At 40.3% G+C, this 18,337-nt stretch overlaps 1 protein-coding gene across 1 annotated transcript in view; it reads left to right on the top strand.

Annotated features, from left to right (window-relative positions):
* capns1b (calpain, small subunit 1 b) overlaps nucleotides 1-18,337 on the top strand; it is a 57,350-nt gene that overhangs the window by 22,885 nt on the left and 16,128 nt on the right. Inside the window, exons 5-9 of the mRNA XM_034168211.1 lie at nucleotides 6,760-6,817; nucleotides 10,457-10,521; nucleotides 16,858-16,926; nucleotides 17,088-17,166; nucleotides 17,263-17,379. Coding sequence (XP_034024102.1) covers nucleotides 6,760-6,817; nucleotides 10,457-10,521; nucleotides 16,858-16,926; nucleotides 17,088-17,166; nucleotides 17,263-17,379 — 388 coding nt within the window. The remainder of the gene's footprint in view (nucleotides 1-6,759; nucleotides 6,818-10,456; nucleotides 10,522-16,857; nucleotides 16,927-17,087; nucleotides 17,167-17,262; nucleotides 17,380-18,337) is intronic.

The following is an 18,337-nucleotide window of genomic DNA, read 5'->3' as shown; positions in this document are numbered from 1 at the left end:
TTATCTTAGGGACCTCATAGTACCATATCACCCCAATAGAGCGCTTCACTCTCAGACTGCAGGCTTACTTGTAGTTCCTAGGGTTTGTAAGAGTAGAATGGGAGGCAGAGCCTTCAGCTTTCAGGCTCCTCTCCTGTGGAACCAGCTCCCAATTCAGATCAGGGAGACAGACACCCTCTCTACTTTTAAGATTAGGCTTAAAACTTTCCTTTTTGCTAAAGCTTATAGTTAGGGCTGGATCACGTGACCCTGAACCATCCCTTAGTTATGCTGCTATAGACTTAGACTGCTGGGGGGTTCCCATGATGCACTGAGTGTTTCTTTCTCTTTTTGCTCTGTATGCACCACTCTGCATTTAATCATTAGTGATTGATCTCTGCTCCCCTCCACAGCATGTCTTTTTCCTGGTTCTCTCCCTCAGCCCCAACCAGTCCCAGCAGAAGACTGCCCCTCCCTGAGCCTGGTTCTGCTGGAGGTTTCTTCCTGTTAAAAGGGAGTTTTTCCTTCCCACTGTTGCCAAGTGCTTGCTTACAGGGGGTCGTTATGACCGTTGGGGTTTTTACATAATTATTGTATGGCCTTGCCTTACAATATAAAGCGCCTTGGGACAACTGTTTGTTGTGATTTGGTGCCATATAAATAAAATTGATTTGATTTGATTATTTATAACAAAACGTTTGATTGTTCAGTGATCACACCTCAAGCTTACGTAGTTCCAGAGCGTTGCATCCTTCTGAATGGCATTTTCAATTTTTGACTTTTCAGTGTCTATTAAATCTATCTTTCTCAACAATTTTGCCTCAGGTAAAGAAGCTACCTAATAATTATGCACACCTTGATATAGGGTACTAAGCAGTTTTGGCCACATCCTCCCTCATTACACAAATACATATCACCTCAGAATGCTTAAATCCAACAAGAATTCAGGTTAACATAGGTTGAAGTTAGATAATATGTATACAAATGATACTAAGGTCAGTATAACTGCTTGCCCAATTGTGCATGCAGTGTATTTAATCCAACTATGGCTACAAAGCATAAAAGGGTGGTGTTTTTGATTTGAATTTTCCTTTCTACTAAATTGAAAATGATTCAATCACAGAAAAACACAGACGTGTATTAACTGACTTTAAAAAAAAATGAAAGCAACATGAAAGGAGAAAATATAGAAAGTATACAAAATGAATGACTCCTATGCCCGGAAATTTGTCCTGATGAGTTAATACCGGTCTTTTGGTTGTATATCTTGTCTGATATAAGCAGACACATCAAAATAGTGAACAATTATCAGTCAGTGTCATACTGACACTGCTTTGAAGTCTCTAGTGCAGTAAAAACTAATTAAGTATACCAAAGAGGAAAATTAAATTGCATTCTTTCTGTGATTGCATTTTGTTAGTCTTGTAAATTAGTTCACTGTTGTTCACCAATTATTTATTTAATCTTAAACTACTTTTTGCTTGTGTCATCCACAAGTAAATTCTTTTGGCTTCTCCCTTTTTTGTTTTCTCCATATTAGGCCTCTTTAAAAAAAAAAATTACAATTAGTTTATCATCCTTGGCATCAGAAAAAATGATGAGGGTGGGGCAGTTTTTTTTTGCTTGTTTTTTTTTAGTTTTCTCTGATACAATAGGAGAGAAGGATTCTCTTCAAAAGAATGTGTGTAATTTCAGCTACAGTTTGCCAGAAGGCACACAGAATAGAATGTGTCAGCACAGAGCTACAACTCCTTGATCTAAAACTCACCTTGCAGCCATTGTGCTTGGAATTTTTTAGGCTTTTTTTTTTTGGCTATTTTTCAGAGAATATGAATGATAACACAAAAACTTTTTTTTGTCTCTCATGGTTAGTGGTTGGGTGAAGTCATCTGTTGTCAAACAACTGTGTTTACTCTTTTTAAATTATAATGACATGAGAAACTAACCAGATGACCCTCATGAAAAGTTTACATACCCCTGTTCTTAATACCGTGTATTGCCCCCTTTAACATCAGTGACAGCTTGGAGTCTTTTGTGGTAGTTGTGGACGAGACTCAAATTCACCAGGGTATGTAAACTTTTGCTCAGGGTCATTTGGGTAGTTTCTGTTGTCATTATGATTTATAAAGGGTAAACACAGTTGTTTGACAATAAGTGGCTTCACACAACCACTAACCATGAGTGACAAAATCCTTTTTGTGTTATTGTTCATATTTTCTGAAATATGGCCAAAAAATCAAATATTCTCCCAGGGTATGTAAAATTATGAGCACAACTGTACCTCCATTGTCAAGCAGTAAGTTTCGGGCCCGGCTTGGTAAACGTCAGCCATCTTGGGCCAAAACATACTCGCCACCTAGCGGACGTACCGGTGTCACCGACCAAACAGTCCCCCTTAAAAATTGGTCCGCCCTGCCTTCACTGTGCATGCGTCATTTCAGACCACAGCAGCGCCATTTCTTAGTGTCTGCAGCGGTGCACCGATTATCACCTCGTTTCTGCTTAAAACTGCACTTCAGTCATCATCTATCTCAGTGACAGATATCGGAAGCTTTTATACAACAATCATTTCCACATAAATTCAGCATTATTTCATAATGAAAGGCGGGAGACCAATCAGATCGCCACAGCAGCACTTCTGAGTCTGTGCCTACGTCTTTTTGAAGCGTCAGTGTACATATGACAAAAATCTTTCACACTGTGTGTAAGAGCCACTCTGCATTCCTACTATTGTTTAGCAGGGCAGCACTCTTGCTTGTGTGACTCAGAGAGGTGTGTGCACTAGCTGGACCACAACTCTGGCACGTTTTAGTGGGTGGATTTGCTCTGCAGCAGTAATACTCAGTAGTGGTGAAGACGACGGAGGATTGTAGTGCTTGTGGTGCCATCTATAAAGGGACCTGTTTTACAAGTAAAGATGTCTGAGGTTTCATAAAACTGCCTTTCTTTAAATTTCCTCAAGCAGGAAGTTTTATCCACATTTAATTTAAAAAAGTAAAAAGGCAAACGTAAAGATGTAGAACCAACAATTAATAAATCAAAATGCTGAACCCACAAATAATTTTTAAAAAATGTACAACAAAGCAACAGCAATGACGAGAATAAAAAAGTACTGAGAATTGGCAGGAAATGAGGTTAGACAGTGGTGGCAAGTTGGCAGACTCCTGCAACAATGAACAAACCAGATGCAGAGACAATACTTAGTATCTAAAGTATTTGTGGTTAGAAATGCAGGTAGGTGTGAGACATAGTGTGATTGATTATTGGTTCAATGGAACTTGGAAAACTGACAGTCCCACTATTCTGTGTCAGTGTGTGCAAAAATTGTACTGCTCTAAACTGAAATTATACCTGAAACAGCACATTTTACAGTTCAATGACACAAGTCACACACGTCCATATCGGAATCCTGCTTCTAATGTGGGCTGTATCCACTAAACTTGTCTGCTCTCTATGTGACACACCCACACAGTCTGTAGGAAAGAGACACAGAAATGTCTCATTGTATGTAAAAGGGTAAACAGGGTGTGGCAAGCAGCAGCTCCTTTCTATTTACTGTAAAGTGACACACCCAGAAACAGCTTGTTTGACAGAACCTTATGTTTTTGAAGAGGCATCATCTGAGTGTCTCTGGGATCCTTTGAGATGCAAACTTTAATGTATGTTCTCAAGATACCTGGTAACCAAAATGAGCTTGGGAATTTGGATAATACCTTGTATGATTTCTTTAAATTGTTAACCTATGACCTTCCGGTGCTTTAGATTAGATTAGATGGAACTTTATGGATCCCTTGGGAAGACTCCCCCAGGGAAATTGAGGTTCATGTAGCATTGTATAGCAGCACACAGGGTAAGAAGCACACAGAGTATCAAAAGTGAAAGTAAAAAAGAAAAACAGTTTATAAATATAAATACACAACATAAATAACAGACAAAATGGTTTACTGGCTACTACTGTTCCTCTCCTTCACATCCTCTGTCTTCCTGTTGCTCCTCCTCCACCTGACTGAGAAGTTGTACAGTCTGATGGCCTGAGGCACAAAGGACTTTTTCATTGTGTTGGTCCTGCGCTTGTGAAAGAGCAGTCTGTGGCTGAAGAGGCTCCTCTGGTTGCTGATGACGGTGTGCAGAGGGTGACTGGCATCGTCCGTGATGTCCAGCAGTTTGTCCAGTATTCTTTTCTCTGCCGCCATCACCAGAGTCCAACTTCATGCCAACCACAGAGACAGCCCGCCTGATCAGTTTGTCCAGCCTGAATGTGTCCTTCTTAAAGCCCTTTCACACCAGACCTGCTTCCTGTGGCGTCATGACGACACAAGAATTTCTGCGTCAGGTGCGCGCAGCAGGGGGGCAGAGAGGAGGTGAGGACACAGCCTGCAGGTCCTCTGCACAGAGAAATCAGAGTGCACAGTTTGGCTGTAGCCAGACTGTGCACTCTGATTTCTCTTCTGCTTTATATTTGTTCTTATGCTGAGCTGCATGTCTGCACTCTGAGTTCTGTTATAGTTTATCTTTCCTCCTTTGACCGTGAGATGCACGTGAACGAACCATCCGTGAGCAAATGTGGGATGTCTGGAGTTATACTTGATGTGGACATGTCCTGTCTCTGGCAATCAGTCTGTGAGCAGGACTTATGTCCTTTTTTGTCCTTTTTTTTAAACACAGTGATAAGAGAGTTTGAGGGGAGAAACTTTTTTTCTTTCTCTTAATTGTTCACATGTGTGCGCGTGAACGAATCATCCGCGAGTTTACTGGAGATGTCCGGACTTTTTACTGGATGTGGTCATGTCCTCTCACTGGCAATCAGTCTGTGAGCAGGACCTTTATGGATTTTATTTAAACACTTTTGTGAGAGAAGAGTGAGGAGCAGCAGCTGCAATCAGCATTTTTTTTTTCTGTGCTGTTTTTTTGAGTGTGTAGTTTTACTGCATTTTGTACACGGTATAAAAACAATCCTGCGTGATTTATACTGCAGGAACAATGGAACACAGCAAGAATCATAAATTGGCGTCGGGTAACGTTGTATTGTGAGGGTGTGGCTTCCAGTCACGCTGAGTACCGTCGCATTGCCCTGACTTGCGCTGAAACCACTTAGTTTCTGCATCGAGCATAGGATGCAAAAAAATTAACCATGTTTAATTTTTGGCATCCGATTTGCTTCGTCCTTTGCGTCCCTCATGCTGTTGTGGCGTTGAGCTGCATCGTCTCTCCACTAGGTTGCTTCCACATGGCGTCATCATGACAACGCACGACGCAACTGGAATCAGCCCCGGTGTGAAAGGGGCTTTTTAGATGTGCTGTCCCACCCCCCACCCCAAAACACACCAGGAGTTTCCTGCAGACGTTAAAGGACTGCAACGACCTGTATGTCTGGATGCACTTGAAGTGCTTAGAACCTTTAGAATACAAATAGAATCAGTAGATGAAATAAAGTGTATAAATTAAAAGTAACTTCAAATAAACACTTTGAAGATCATTCATTTTAGAAATGTTGCAAACAAAATAATTTATTTTTTAAAAACTGACCTTAATGGGGGCTGCACAGTGGCTACGTGGGTAGCGCTGTTGCCTCACAGCAAGAAGGTTGTGGGTTCCCTTCCCACTGGAGCCTTTCTGTGTGGACTTTGCATGTCCTCCCCCCCGTGTTTGCATGGATTCCCTTCTAGTGCTCCGGCTTCCTCCCACTCCCAAAGACATGCAGGAGAGATGGATTGGTGACTCTAAATTGACCGTAGGTGTGAGTGAGTTTGTCTATATGTTGCCTGGTGATAGACTGGTGTCCAGTCTTGGGTGTACCCCGCCTCATGCCCTCTGATGGCTGGGATGGGCTCCATCCAGCAGTCCCCTGTTTCCCTTGATTGGAGTAAGCAGGTATAGAAAATGAATAAATGACCTTGAGGGTGTAGTCTTCTTCAGTTTTCTATAAAAGTGACAAAATTTACTTTGTGATGAAATCTAATTTATTTTAATGCATGTTTATTTCTGTGGTATATCACAAAATTATGGATAGTTTTGTTGCTGGTATTTGGGTGATTCAATGGCAAATATATTGAGTTCTGTGTCAGTCAATGCCCTTGGGAAAAAAAATAGCAAACATGCATGTTCTTGTTTTATATTAATTGTTGCTTGTCAGATTTTATATATATGTGTATGTGTCAAGATTCTAAAAATAAATGGACTGTACCTTTAACAAGACTCCTTAATGTTAAATATTTCATATGACAGCACTTTGCTTTTATCTGGTCCACAGAATGAAAATTTTGGGTCTGGTTCCATGCCAAGTCCCACACCCATTCTCTTGGACGTTTTGCCATGTTAGAGGTTATGTAATTACTACTTTGTATGTGTGAATGCTATGAGTCAAACATGGGGTGATACATTTTGGGGGAAAATGACTCTTGGATAAAGTAGGAGTTAAAGAAATTTTGATGTTGATCAAATCCACCTCAAACATTTCGTCCTGTCGCTATTGATCATAACAGCTACTCCATATAAAGCTGTTGTCTTTATCCAGGCCCTTCTGATTAGTCATTTTGGGTGAATTATGTGTGCAGTTTTAAAGCATGATCAGCATCAAATAAAACTTGCTAGCTGGTTTTGTGATGGAAGCAAAAACCCAGAGACATTTTTACTTTTGGCAGTTTGACAGCCCAGCGAACATGGATGGTGTTTGTCTTTTTCTGCAATGAGTTAGAAAATGGAAATGCATGTGAATCAGTCTGAGTTTGGTTTGAGTGAAACGCTGAGCAGCTGTACTTCATTATCTGTGTGTTTTAACAGGACATGGAGATCAGTCCCACTGAGTTGAAGGATATCCTCAACAAGGTCATTTGCAAACGTAAGTACAGTTTTCTTGAGTCATGTGCCCATCATCCTCGACAGTAACACCCTCAGACATTGTTTGCCAGCTAGGTTTTGTTTTACCATTTTCAATGTGTTGCAGAGCCCAAGTGCACATAATGATAGTGACTGTACTACCAGCTAAAAAAAGTTGTGATTTGTGGGACTTACTAAATGTCATTTGTTTCAGAATTCATTGTGTACAGTTTTCTGAAAGTATTAGAACACAATCAATTCTTTTGTTTTTGCTGTACACTGAAAATGTTTGGGTTTGAGCACAAAAGGTGAAGAAGAAAGTGCATTAAAGCTAGGGTAAGTAACTCTGTTCAGAAACGCTTTTTGTTATATTGGGTATCTTAACAGTAGTCAATACATTACCTATTCAGAAAAAGGAATGAAAAAAATCATATGTCTGTGGCAGCTGTAGGATCGATGAAACTCCGACCAGTATAAGCCTTATGGTGTCCTCTCAAAAAAACAATCAGATGCCTTCATGTCTAATTCTTCCTGCTCACGTCACCAGGCTCAACGCCCCCCTCTGTCCCTCCCTCCTCTGCGTGTGCACACTCATCTCATTTCACCGAAGAAGTTCACTTCGGTACAATGGCAGAGGGAATACAGCCGAAACTACCACTTCCACCGGAATGTCCCATGTCACATTAATCATTTACTCTGCAAATTGGCAGTTGAAAATGGCTGTAATCACTTCCTGAATCTCCAGTTTTAGCCGTTCATGCGCAAGCTGCAGAAAGCATTTTGAGCCGTCTAAAAAGGTAATTATTTGTCATGTTTACATTGTCGTGGCTTGGTAAAACAGTTGTGTGCTCTTTCCTTCTTGTGTGCAGCTGTTAAAGTATGTTTATAACAGATTTAAGGTCTTGTTATAATCGTTCAGACGAGCTGCGCTTTGATGCTATCCGCTGACGCCACCACTCACTCTGTTCACTTCTTCTTTACTCCACTTGACGAGCTGCATATCGTGTTGGCGATTAGAACGCGCCATGTAGCAAGACATTTATGCATGAAAGATTTTTTGAACATTTCAAATTCTCTGTGAGCAATAGTCGGTTCTCCTCTGCCCCGCTGAGTCCCACAGTCAGATGCGTGTTCAAGTTTGTAGGTGCGTGGCTTTGAATGGAGCACTGACGGGGTGGGTGGGTGTGGAACCTAGAGGAGGTGCTACTTTCAAATCTTCCTAGCTCTCTTGCTAGCTCTCCAGGACTACCAACTCTAGCTTTAAACATCATAGGCCATACAGCTTTTTGTAGCACAACCTGCTATTTTAAATGGTAAATGGACAGCATTTCAGCACTCAAACCCGAGTGCCAGGGTACCACCAATGCAAGGTGCTCAACTGCACACTGTGACCTGCTTGGGATCAAGGACCTTGCCCAAGGGCCCTTAGTGTTGGGGCTCCCCCTGAGCTGACAGGGATTCAACCAAGGATCCTCTAGATACAGTCCAATTTTCCTTCCATTATAAATTATATTTACTTGTTTATTCCATTCACATAGCTGTGAAAGTGTACTCATGTTGTTGATCTTGGGTTTCACCTGTGAAGCCCCAACAGGGCAGTAGTGAAGGTATGAGAATCCAGAGTCTACCATCGACATTAACGCTTGTCCGATTGTCTGGGACAAGTGTAAAATGTGATCGGACAAGCAATATGCTCTAATCGTTGTCTGACCATTCAAATTCTTTATTTTCATCACTCGGAACCAAAATACCTGACCACCGGCTTTTTGTTTTCTTATTTACATCACGTCTTGTCTCACACCTCGCAAGAAAGCGTCATTGGTTTTTCCCGCCACTCTCCACGCAGCGGACAGTCGGAAAACATGATATCGCAGGGTTCTCCCCAGAAAATGGAACAACGACACCGCGCCATCAGTGTTATGACAGTGCCGTCACACTCTGCTCTGCTCTCAGGTAGTTTGTAAAATCCAGCCAGCCTGTTTGTGCTGAACTGCCCGTGCAGCCCTCTCCCGCTGGCAGGCTGCAGCTCAGAGAGCACAGTGAGGAAAAAAAAAAAACTGTCAGTCTTCAGATAAAAAGAGCTCCTTCTGCTTGCATAGCTACAGAAATTCATTTTATAGGCTTTATTTTACAGTTGAAAGCCTTCATGTTTCCAAAGTTTGCTCAGATACGGTGTGAGAGTGAAGAGACTCTCGTTCCCACACACACACACACACACACACACACACAGAGAGAGAATCAGACGCTACACACTGTAAAAAGCAGCGAAGCAATTTTAATAAACGATCATCTTCACCACACAGCTTCAGTGAAACAAAGTGTAAAAAACTGATTCAGAAAGTTTTCATCCAGGATTTCATCATTAAAAGAGCAAATTTACTCCTTTACTTCTTCCAGAATTTTTTTTTTTTTAATTTTCTTATTATTGTTGTTTATGTACTAATGACACCCGATCAAATTACTTGTATGTGAGAACTTACTTGGCAATAAATTTGATTCTGATTTGACAATCAAATCAGTCCAGATTTAGCTCTTGTTCAAACAAGACAGTTGGGGGTCATATTGTTTTTTTGTTTTAAATAAGTATGCAATTCCACTCAGAAATGTTGAAAAGAAAAAAAAGCTAAACTGTCAACATGACAGAAAAACTCTGCCTGGACTCTTACTGGACTAAAGGTACAGTGTGTCATTTTTAAAGAGAGCAAATGCTATGTCCATCAAATATTAATGTGTTTTTAAACTTTTCAATGTTATTTATTTTATTAACATAGACAGAAAAAGAACTTTGATATTACATCATAAGTGTAATTTTTTTGTCTATTATTCTTGCTTTCAATGCATCTAAAACCATTGAAATTTGAATTTTACCACCCACACAGGAAAGAAGCAATTTATGAAAAAGTGTAATTTCAGTACTTCCACAGTAGCATGCCCCCGGACACCCCTAGGTGACATGCGCCATTGGCGCGTGTATTGTGTGCCTTTGGCATGCTTCACTGTGGCGCTCGCTTGTCCTGACAACCAGCTTTTCCTACACAACAAGTAAACTGCCAGGGTTACTTGTCCTATGGACAAGTACACTAAAAAGCTTAATGTCAATGCCTGAGAGTTGAAGAAGGCTGCAAGGTCAAACCACAAGATGCAGACCACTCATCAGAAATGAAAATCAGAAAGTCAGATTGGAATTGACAAAATTGGGAAAGATGAACCAAAGTGGTTCTGCAGTAAAGTTTTGTGGGTTGATAAGACTAAATTTAACCTCCACCAAAATGAGAGAAAGATCAGAGTGTGGGGGAACAAAGGATCTGCTCATGATCCAGCACATACAACCATCTGTGAAGCATGGTGGAGGTAATGTCATGGGTTGTGCTAACATGTCTACTCTTGGAAAAAGAGCACAGAATAAACTGAGGTTTCTACAGAAACATTTTTCTATATTCTATGTTGTTTAACACATATAGAAATCAACCAGAAAACAAAAGCTAACATTCTAAACTCTCTTCTCATTTTCATCTTTGGACCTCAAACCCAAACATCTTTAGCTGTGTCACAAAAATAAATGAATTGTCAGTGTTGTTCCAGTAGTTTTGGGAGGGAAAATAGTTTTAGTGTTTAATCTCAGTGGAGTAATTAAATAAATATATGAACTGTTGTGTTTCAGGTACCGATTTGAAGACTGATGGTTTCAGCATCGAGTCCTGTAAGAGCATGGTGGCTGTCATGGATGTATCCTTCTTTTAATTGAGTACAGTGTTTTAATATTTTTAATATGTTGTTTTAATATTATTTGCAGTAGGAGTTACTGTTCTAGCATCATCAGTAATCACTCACTCAACTTAAACCACTTACTCCAGTTAAAGGTCACGGGGAGCTGGAGTCTATCCCAGCAGTCATAGGGCGCGAGGTGCAGAACACCCTAGACAGGATGCCAGTCTGTCACAGGGCCACATACACACAAACAAACACATTCACACCTGCAAGCACACCTACGGACAATTTTTAAAGTGTCCAATTCACCTAACCTGCACGTCTTTGGATGTGGGAGGAAGCTGGAGCACCTGGAGGGAACCCACACAAACATGGGGAGAACATGCAAACTCCACAAAGAAAGGCCACAGGTGGGAATTGATCCCAAGACCTTCTTGCTGTGAGGCAACAGTGAAAAGCCACCGTGCTGCCCCAGTAAATAATTACCATAGCAGTGGTGGGCACAGATAACCAAAAAATTAACTTTGATAGCAGATAATAAGATAACTGAAAAATGATCTTTGATAAAGATAAACCGATAAACCACCCAAAAATGTATCGGAAATTACAGATAATCGATAACCGATAAATTCCGGTGTTGTCTATGGGACATTTGCAGTTACTAAAGAGCTGAAATTGATTTTTAACACAATCGCTTTTGAAAGCATCAAAAGCGGTAAAAGACCTAAAGAATAACCAAGAATGTTTGACCATGCTGCTCCCTGCAGGAAACAGCACAGACAAATCCTGAGAGCACCCACGAAATCAACTCTTTACTAATCATAATCATTTTTCTTTCAACATTCTGCCCCTGCTGGAAGCTCTTGTTTACAACAGCACTCCCACCACAGAGACACACCAAGAGCAGCCATAAGGCCAGCTCCCTATCAATTTCAACACTCCGGTCAGGCGGAGGTCTTGAAAAATAAAGTCATACTAACTTATGGTTTTTTGAAAATACTGATAGAATAACTCCATTAATGTCAATTCTGTCATTTGTACAAAGTTAAAATATAGCATATATCTTTTAATGTTGAATAAGGCACTAATTCTGAGGTTTTGTAACAAACACAGACCGCAAAGCATTCTGGGTAAAAGTGCTAAACAGTGATTGGTTCAGTAATCCATTATGTAAACCAACATGTTAATGTGACGTGTTTCGTGTGTTGGTTTAAAGATAAATGTGCTTTTGTAAAATATTCCATTTTTATTTGTAAAAACAGGCATTTTTACGGAGCCCTGGAAGTGTCATCGCAATTGCATGTTTTAAAACTTTTATGATGTTGTAAAACATACATTCAGTATTAGTAAGTAAGTAAATACATTTATTTATATAGTGCCTTTCACAGACATAAGGCCATGTACACACGTTGTCGGGTATTTGTAAAACCGAATATCTTACCCTTTCAGTTTGGGGAAAAAACTTCATCCACACTACGTCGTTTAAAAAAAAAATCCATCCACATCGAACCGTATAAATGTGTTATAATTAGTCTGCCAAACCTTTGGGTGGTGGTACTGATTAAAATTCTATCCAATCAGGAGCCTTATTCTCTTGTCGTCACTTCCACAAAAACTAAAAACATGGCGCCAACCTCGTTCGTGTGGACCGATAAGAAGTCGGAATTACTTCTAACCGTAGTTTTAGAATACAAAGTTAACAAATATATGCACACAAAAAGCGCCTGGACAATGGACAATACCAACACTTTGAGAGCAGCCAGGTACCCAGACGTTTAATACTGCCATGAACACTCCTGGCCAGTAGATGGCAGTAGCGGCCTTGAAAAAATGTCAAACAAAATTCCAGATAATCCGTGTCTGCTACATTTAAGATGCGTGGAATTTAACAAACGCAAATACACTAACGTCTATAAACCCAGAGAATATCTTCACGAGAGTTTTAGGCACTAGAGTTTAATGCTGTTATCTGTGGACCCTGAACAGAGTGTCTGAAATGCATTTGTCCTGTCGTGAACGTCTGAGATTACCTTATGCTACCCATAATGCATTGTTGCCTGGCACAGCATGTGCTCACAAAACCTTAAAAATTAGCACATTACTTTAAAACGAAAACATATATCTGATATTTTCACTTTATAAACTTCAGACATGACAATAATTTTAAATAACTTGTCTAAAATGAGTGGTTAACATTTGAACCATAAGTTAAACATGTATGCCTCTGGATGACTTGGTGACATTGCGATTATATTAGTATGGTTTTAAAGGAAATGACTTTTTTTGGTCACCCGTTCTCCTTGGTGGTTTCTGTTTGCAGAGGGTAGAACAACATGCTTATTAGGAAACTTTTAACAGGTAGGTCTCAACAGCTTTAACAGTTTTAAAAATGTTTTTCACTGTTCAGCTTAGTTTAGTACGTTATCGGTCTAAAAGTTATCGGACGGTAATTCATCGGAAGATAATTAGTCCGATGATGGTTTTTAAATTTATCTAAAAAGATAATCCGATAATGAAAACATTATCTTCGATAATTATCTGTTATCGGATTATCAGAAGTGTGCCCACTACTGTACCATAGCACTAACAGCTCATAGTAATAAGAGTAGTGTTAATTACACATATAGTTGACGCACTAGCTGAAGTTTATTACTGGTTGCTGCTAGAGTGCCTACATACAATGAGTGGTGACAACTCGCGATATGACATCATATTGTTTCCTTGTTACTTCTATAAGAAAAGTCAGAACAGATGTTTGACTTGCATGTGCAGCAGAGCAACAGAAAAAAAAAATAATGGAGCTCCTTATACCTTTCTGTGTATGTGCTGAAATTATGATTGATTTCCAGAATAATGATATTTGGTGTTATTTTTCATTGGTGCTGTTGGGGAAAAATATATCTATAGTGTACATAACTGTAACAATTGTTCATTTCTGGAAACAAGCACCAAAGTTGGCACAAATACTTCTTAAACATTACTCTATTGAAAAAACGGAGTATCCACTTGAATTTTCAATAGGCAGCCAGGTAGGGGTCAATTGAGGAATTGCACAGAGGTCAAATTTAATCATTTTCAATCATATTGAAAGCTATACCACATTATGTGTCTGATCACAAAAATTCCAGAAAGGTATAGTTTGGACCATCTGTGACTGAATGTTATGGAGTTATGGGGTAAAAACATTAAGAATGGTGACAAAGGTCAATTTCAGTTTGTACAGAGGTCAAAAGTTAAAGTTGCTCCAATTTTGGTAAAAAGTGGCGCAAATTTTTGGTTGAACAAATAGGATTAATATATGGAATAGTTTAACTGTGTTAAATGATTGGTCTGCAAGGTAAAGGTCAAACAATGTTGATGTCCATTGGATTCTATGGCATGTCACATATGCTACCCTGTAATGTTATAACTAAGCATGACACATGGTGCAAACTATTCCTTTTTAAAACCCTATTAACTCAGCCAATAATTTGCATGATGTTTTACAATATTTGGAGCAACTTTAACTTCTGACCGCTGTACATACTAAAGCTGACCTTTGTTACCATTCTTGCTGTTTTTACTCCATAACATTCAGTCATAGATAGTCTAAACTATACCTTTTTGGAATATTTATGTTCAGACAAATAATGTGGTATAGTTTTCAATATGATTGTAACATCGGCTGTCTAACTAAATCTACCAACTACCTTCTACCAGCTAATTGATATGGGGCTGTGAGACAGCATTTGGGACACTAAGCAAAACTACACTAAAACTAGTATTATTCTACCATATTGGAGTTAGTAAAGCTAGGTGAAGCATTAGTAAAGCAGGGTTAGCTGACACTGAATCCCATGCTGAGTTTCACAGCAGTGAAGTCACCAGTGTGCCCTGGTTGTGCGCTGACATTCACCCCTTCAAACTAAATATATCACTAACACGACCACCGCCTAAACTGTACATAGACATGAATTAATAGCCACAAAGCTATGTGTTACAATGACTTACACAGAACATTCTCACATTTAACAAACTTTTATGAAAAGAGTATTTTTTGTTTCAACAAAAATCTGAGAAACGACAAAGGATTTAGGCTGCCATATTGGCTACCATCTTTGTTTATATATGCTAAATCAAATCTTTAGCAAAAATACATAATGCTCCTGTCCATTGACATTGCGTAGGCTATATAAAACCAACAAAAATTCATAAACACATGACCAGAAGCACATAACCTGTGTGATTTAAAAACGTGATTGGCGGCCATCTTGAAATTTTGAGTGGCTATCCAGTCAATCTGAAGATTTAGCCTGAGGAGAAGATGTGCAAAAAAAATTTCATGTTTCTTTGCCTAACTGAAGTATTTTCCTGATTAAATGAATTTATCTGCTGCACTAATATTTTGACCTTGGGTAAAAATTAAAATGCATTTCTTTACCTGGCACTAATGTTTACAAATGGCATCAAGAAATGAGATTGACTTTGTGAAAATTTGGTGTTAGAGGCTCTATAATTATTTAATTAATAATAAGTAATTGTAATAATTATTGCAGAGGTGGTGACCAAGTGGTTAGTGCACTTGTTTCCAGAGCAAAAGGTTCCCAGTTCAGGGCCACCCCCTGTGCATTCTCAATGTAACATGCAGTTGCATCAGGAAGGGTATCCTGTGTAAATCTTGTGCCAAATTAACAAGCAGATCCATCTCAGATATGCTGTTGTGACCTGAGTGGGAAAACATGGAGAAGCCAAAGGAACTTGGTAGGCTCTATAATTATTTAATCTTAAGTTAATGCTTTATGCTAAACGTAATTATAATATAAATCCTGAAGGGCTCCAGTCCCCGTGATCCTTAATTGGAGTAAGCAGGTATAGAAAATGGCTCAATGGATTTTGAAGGGTAGGGCCTACATGCTATGTATCAGCTTGAACATGAACTTACCTGACAGACAGACATCCAATTTTCCTGACTTTATTTTCCCATATTTTTCCCCTTTCTGTATCTGTGGGAAATCTATATTTTTTCTGTCTGTTTTCGGTTTGATTTTTGCATCCGTGTGCCGAATATCCTGTCATTTGGGAACTTTTTGAAGAGTAAAACCACGCATCCACCCTTTGAGATGTCTGTGTGATTTGCAGTATGATCAGTGCTTGTGTTGGAAACAATATGGCGCCTGTCAGTCAAAACACTGGGATGCCAATGTCACCACCCTCTGTATATAGACACTCTTTGCTGTTATTATAAACTACCATTTATTATTATTATTATAATTAAATGTGACAGGATGGAGGCAATGGGATCACACCCATACTTTCCACCTGTTTTTTCTAATCCATACTATCTTTTTGTGATGTCCTCATGACAAACAACAAGTTTTCAGAGAACATATGCCCTACTTGGCAACAGTATCAGTAAGCAGTAGTTGGTTGTAGCAGTAGTGGCAACAACAGTAGCATGCTCTGTGCACAGTTCTGTTTTAATTGGACATTGAGCGAACAACCAATCCATCCATCCATCCATTTTCTTCCGCTTTATCCGGAGTCGGGTCGCGGGGGTAGCAGCTCAAGCAAAGCCACCCAGAGCTCCCGATCAACACACACCTCCCCCAGCTCCTCCGGGGGAACCTCAAGGCGTTCCCAAGCCAGCCGAGAGATGTAGTCCCTCCAGCGCGTCCTGGGTCTTCCCCGGGGCCTCCTCCCAATGGGATGTGCCCGGAACACCTCTCCAGTGAGACGTCCAGGGGGCTTCCGGAAAAGATGCCCAAGCCACCTCAACTGACTCCTTTCGACGTGGAGGAGCAGCGGCTCGACTCTGAGCTCCTCCCGAGTGACCGAGCTCCTCACCCTATCTCTAAGGGAGCGCCCAGGCACCCTGCAGAGGAAACTCATCTCGGCCGCTTGTACTCGCGATCTCGTTCTTTCGGTCATGAGCCAAATCTCATGACCATAGGTGAGGATCGGAACGTAGATCGATCGGTAAATCGAGAGCTTTGCCCCCCTACTCAGCTCTCTCTTCACCACGACGGTCCGATATAGCGACCGCATCACTGCAGATGCTGCACCGATCCGTCTATTGATCTCACGCTCCATCCGTCCCTCACTCGTGAACAAGACCCCGAGATACTTAAACTCCTCCACTTGAGGCAAGGACACTCCACCGACCTGAAGAGGGCAAAGCACCTTCTTCTGGTCGAGAACCATGGCCTCGGATTTGGAGGTGGTGATTTTCATCCTGGACGCTTCACACTCGGCTGCAAATCGCCCCAGTGCACGCTGAAGATCAGGAACAACCCCTGACAGTAAAAAAAAAAAAAAAAAAAGAAACTGTATTCCATACCGAGTCCTGTGTTTGACCTTTGACCTTACTGCTTTTAGAGTGATAGCACAGGCAGACTGGGTTTCCATGAGTTTAAATATCTCTGGAACAACATCAAGAGATGGCAGGTAATTTATCATCATCATTGTTTTTATTATGTATTTATTTTTGTTTTTGCTGCTGTTGTTGTTGTTATCAATGACTGTCTGGAGTCATCAGGATCCAGTTTTATTTGACAAGAAATACATCAAAAAGCGTGTGCATTAAGATTTGTTGTCATTGTTTACAGGAAGTCTATAAACACAATGATGCTGATAGGTCTGGTGTGATCTCCTCTGAAGAGCTGCCAGGTGTCTTTAAGGAAGCAGGTGAGAAATTTGGATGCGTTTGTGTTGTTAAAATCAAGTTACAGTAATTAAATGATGGCAGTGTGGAACACTGATTGTGTCCATCTCTGTGTGTAGGTTTCCCTCTGAATGACCAACTCTGCAAGATGATTCTCCGTCGCTATTGTGATGAGCGTGGTGACATGAACTTTGACAATTTCATTGGCTGCGTGGTGCGACTGGACGCCATGTGCAGTGAGTCTCTCTCTCTCTCTCTGTCAGGATGAGTGAAGGTAGGATGTAGTATTCCTTCGTATGTAGGAAAGAATACTATAGTAAGATATTATATAATAACAAAAATAATATCAAAGGAATATGGGCTATATTAAATAGCATTATTAAAAATGGTACCAAACAACAGAGCTATCCTCAATATTTCATTGATAACAATATTAGAAAGGAAAATATGGATGAGGTGGTTAATGGCTTTAATAATTTTTTTGTAAATGTTGGACCTAACTTCAATCAATCAATCAACTTTTTTCTTATATAGCGCCAAATCACAACAAACAGTTGCCCCAAGGCGCTCCATATTGTAAGGCAAGGCCATACAATAATTATGAAAAACCCCAACGGTCAAAACGACCCCCTATGAGCAAGCACTTGGCAACAGTGGGAAGGAAAAACTCCCTTTTAACAGGAAGAAACCTCCAGCAGAACCAGGCTCAGGGAGGGGCAGTCTTCTGCTGAGACTGGTTGGGGCTGAGGGAAAAAACCAGGAAAAACACATGCCGTGAAGGGGGGCAGAGATCGATCACTAATGATTAAATACAGAGTGATGCATACGGAGCAAAAAGAGAAAGAAACAGTGCATCATGGGAACCCCCCCACAATCTATGTCTAAAGCAGCATAACCAAGGGATGGTCCAGGGTCACCTGATCCAGCCCTAACTATAAGCCTTAGCGAAAAGGAAAGTTTTAAGCCTAATCTTAAAAGTAGAGAGGGTATCTGTCTCCCTGATCTGAATTGGGAGCTGGTTCCACAGGAGAGGAGCCTGAAAGCTGAAGGCTCTGCCTCCCATTCTACTCTTACAAACCCTAGGAACTACAAGTAAGCCCGCAGTCTGAGAGCGAAGCGAGAACTTGGCAGAAAAAAATTCCTGATTCATTGTTATCTGAGGACTGGAATGATAATCATATAGAGAGGAATCCC

Source organism: Thalassophryne amazonica, chromosome 4 (assembly GCF_902500255.1).
Source record: "Thalassophryne amazonica chromosome 4, fThaAma1.1, whole genome shotgun sequence".
Taxonomy (NCBI): domain Eukaryota; kingdom Metazoa; phylum Chordata; class Actinopteri; order Batrachoidiformes; family Batrachoididae; genus Thalassophryne; species Thalassophryne amazonica.
The sequence above is the reverse complement of the archived record's forward strand: the minus strand, read 5'-3'. Positions and strand labels throughout refer to the sequence as shown.